This window comes from Triticum aestivum, chromosome 4D, assembly GCF_018294505.1.
Source record: "Triticum aestivum cultivar Chinese Spring chromosome 4D, IWGSC CS RefSeq v2.1, whole genome shotgun sequence".
In the NCBI taxonomy this organism is placed as follows: Eukaryota; Viridiplantae; Streptophyta; class Magnoliopsida; order Poales; family Poaceae; genus Triticum; species Triticum aestivum.
Genome location: NC_057805.1, coordinates 7,532,164 through 7,535,401, shown reverse-complemented (window position 1 = coordinate 7,535,401; position 3,238 = coordinate 7,532,164). Strand labels below are relative to the sequence as shown.

The window sequence follows — 3,238 nt, the reverse complement described above, 5'->3', positions numbered from 1 at the left end:
GGAGTTAGCCCCGCGCGTAGCCGCCACCGCCTGCCGAGGCTCGCCGCCGCGTGCCCCGCGCCCCGCCACCGCTCGCCGAGGCCTGCCACCTCGCGCCAAACCGCGAGCGCCGCAGAACACCGCCGCCTGCCGCCTAGATCCGCCGCCCGCGGAGGAAGGGGAGTCGGGAGAGGGAGTCCCCCCGCCGCCGCCGTCTGCCACGCGGGTTTCACCCAGCGGCGGCGCGAGGAGGGGAGAAGGAGAGGGCGGCGGCGGTGCCTAGGGTTGGAGAGCCCCCGAGTCGCCCAGGGCGAGGGCGACGCGAGGGAGAGATTGTTTCCAGATTACTCATCAAAAGAAATTATTGTGGGAGCTTAGATGTGACATCCTTAAAAAACATCTAGATGTGAATTAGACAAACTGTTTTTTCAATCACCATCAAACACTTTGCTTTGCTTGCTTATTCATCAAAAGGGAGGATGGAACTGAGACCAACTGCACCTCTTTCAGTGATTCAGGGGGGCCAAAAGTAGCCATCGTGAAAAAGATTCATAGGTTTGTGTGGTTTGCCATGGCCCATGCCATGGGGGCCGATCACTCGTACTACTAAAATAAAATTCAGCAGCCCGGACCAGCATAATGAGAGCTCAACTGCTCCTAATCATCACACTGTTTGTGTAAAAAAATGGGTGGGTGCACTGCTGGTGCTGGACCAAACATGATTATGAATTATGATTGGCATGCCATCATTCATGGCTGAGTGAGTTCTGCTTGTACTGCTGGTGTTGGGTATCGATCTTTTCTTTGTGTTTTGGTTGCTGTTACTGCATTATTGGTGCTGGTACTGCTTTTGACCCCTGAGGAATCATGGGCAAGGGGTTAACCTGAGCTTTTGACCCCTGATAGGTTTATTAACCTGGTAGGTCACTGCATCTGATTGTTCATAGGTTCTAAAGTTGAAGACTGAAGCAAATCTATGGGAATGTTCCCAAACAGGTCTCTGCTGCTGATGGAATTCCGACAATCATGATGAGACTACATACTGGCAATCATCACGGCTTCAGATTTGAACCTGTTATTAACGGTGGAGGTTTACACGACACGAAGTGGCGAGCGAAACAGCGGGCGCGATCACGCTAGCGGAGGACGTGGGTCGGACGACAAGAAGCTGTACACCGCCGCGTCCCCGGCCTCGCCGGCGCCGGCGCCGGGGCGGACGATGTAGCTGCGCAGCACCCCTTCCCTCTGGAACCCGGCCTTCTCCAGCGCCCGCTGCGACCGGACGTTCCCGACGTCCGTCACCGCCTCCAGCCTCCCCAGCCCCGGCAGCTCCTCGAACACCCTCCCCACCACCTGCGCACGCCAAGAACACAGCAAGTCAGTCTATCTCACGCCACGCGAGAGGCCGGACCGGAGCGGAGCTCCGCCAGCGTTACCAGCTACTACGTTTTTACCATCCTGATGGCGGTGGAGGCGACGCCGCGGCCCCAGTGGTCGTGCGCCAGCGCGTAGCCGAGGTTGGCCCTGTGGCCGCCGTCGTCGGGGTAGGGCCACACGGAGACCTGCCCCACGGGGCGCCCCGCCACGCAGACGGCGCGGAACCACGGGTGGCCGAGCACGGTGTCCCTGATCTGCGCCACGGCCTGCTCCCTCGTCGCGCACATGGGGCGCTTCAGGTGGCGCATCACGCGCTCGTCCGACGCCCACGCCATGAAGTCGTCCACGTCCGCCAGGCCCAGCGGCCGGAGCGACACCACCGGGCCCTCCTCCTCCTCCTGTCGCCGCCGCTGCTGATGCCGCGCGTCGCCGTCAGGGTCCATCGCTCCCCGCCGGCCTCTGCCCGTGTAGTTTTGGCGATTAAGAATTTACGTACGGGTGAACCACAGCAGAGCCAACGACATTATCTTGCACCTACTCCTTATTCAATTCAAATGGTTCTTTCACTTGTAGTAATAATTTTGGCTTGGCCCTCTCGTCGCGGTCCGAGTCGACGAGGCTGAACATGACCATGTCCCTGGGCCGGCCCTTGAGCACGACGAAGCGCCGGAGCACGCCCTCCCTCACGAACCCGGCCTTCTCCAGCACGCGCTGCGACGCCGGGTTCTCCACGTCGGCCACCGCCTCCAGCCGCGCCAGCCCCGGCCACTCCGCGAACGCCGCCGCCGCGGCCATCCGCACCGCGCGCGTCGCGACGCCGCGGCCCCAGTGGCCGTGCGCGACGCGGTAGCCCAGGGACGCCCTCGGCGCGCCCTCCCCCTCCTCCCCCGCGGGGCAGCAGGGCTTGACGGAGATGGAGCCCACCGCCACGGCGCCGAGGCAGATGGCGCGGTACCACGGGTGCGGGAGGACGTGGTCGAGGATGTAGCGGCGGGCCTCGTCCACGCGCGCGTAGGCCTCGCGGCGCTGGAAGAGCACGACGCGCGGGTCGGACGCCCACGCGAAGAGCGCCTCCGCGTCGGCCTCGGTGAACTCGCGCAGGGTGACCTCCGTCTCCGGCGCCGGCTCCCGTCGCTGTTGCTCCATGCTTCCTCTCCCTTTGTGGCGTGTACTACTATTATTTATGTGTGGATGAGCCGGCGATCTTGACCGGACAAAGAAGCTACTCGCCGCGGTTTTGAATCGACTCCAGAGAGTGCTTCAGACTCACAGACAGAGACCAAGGGAAATGCATGCGCCCGGTGCATAATTTTTTAAACAGTCGACTGATTTTTCATTTGGTCTGGTCCAATGGTACACCGACACGTGTGATGCGCTGGTTTCCAGTGGTTTCTCTCTTCTGTAACTCCTTCTAGATACGTCCGTTTGAGACAAGTAATACATATCGGAGGAAGTATCTGACGTGTCCGTATAAAAAAACTGAAAATAATGATATTAAATGATTTATTAGTACTACAGATTTTGACTGAAACAAAGCTACCTAACTCTTCCGAAATCTATAAAAGATTGAGAAATGCAAAGAACAACAAACTCTACATTTCTTTTCTCACAACTGTTTAGGGACCGAGGGACCGAAGTAACTGAGGAAGCTAGTAGGCTCACAAATGAAGAGATGCTAACACAATGCTAAACTGAGGGGACAATGAAACCAGAGAGACAGAACACAAAAGAATAAGAAAATCAACCAAAGGTCTGATTACTAAGTACTGACAAAATAAGTAAATTGTCTAGGCTCTGAATGTTATGGTTTTCATTAATGAAAATCGGAAGGGTGCGAAGCCCTTCTTTCCTTAAAAAAAAGTAAATTGTCTAGCTTGATAGA

The 3,238-nt window shown here is 57.7% G+C and overlaps 1 protein-coding gene across 1 annotated transcript; it reads right to left on the bottom strand.

Annotated features, from left to right (window-relative positions):
* Window positions 1-943: 943 nt before the first annotated feature.
* Window positions 944-2,697, bottom strand: LOC123095643 (uncharacterized). The gene is made up of 3 exons (XM_044517179.1): window positions 1,895-2,697; window positions 1,434-1,815; window positions 944-1,332 (listed from the first exon to the last, which is right to left on the bottom strand). Exons 1-3 carry the CDS (start codon window positions 2,500-2,502, stop codon window positions 1,111-1,113), a joined length of 1,212 nt encoding a protein of 403 aa, XP_044373114.1. The 5' UTR covers window positions 2,503-2,697; the 3' UTR covers window positions 944-1,110.
* Window positions 2,698-3,238: the final 541 nt, after the last annotated feature.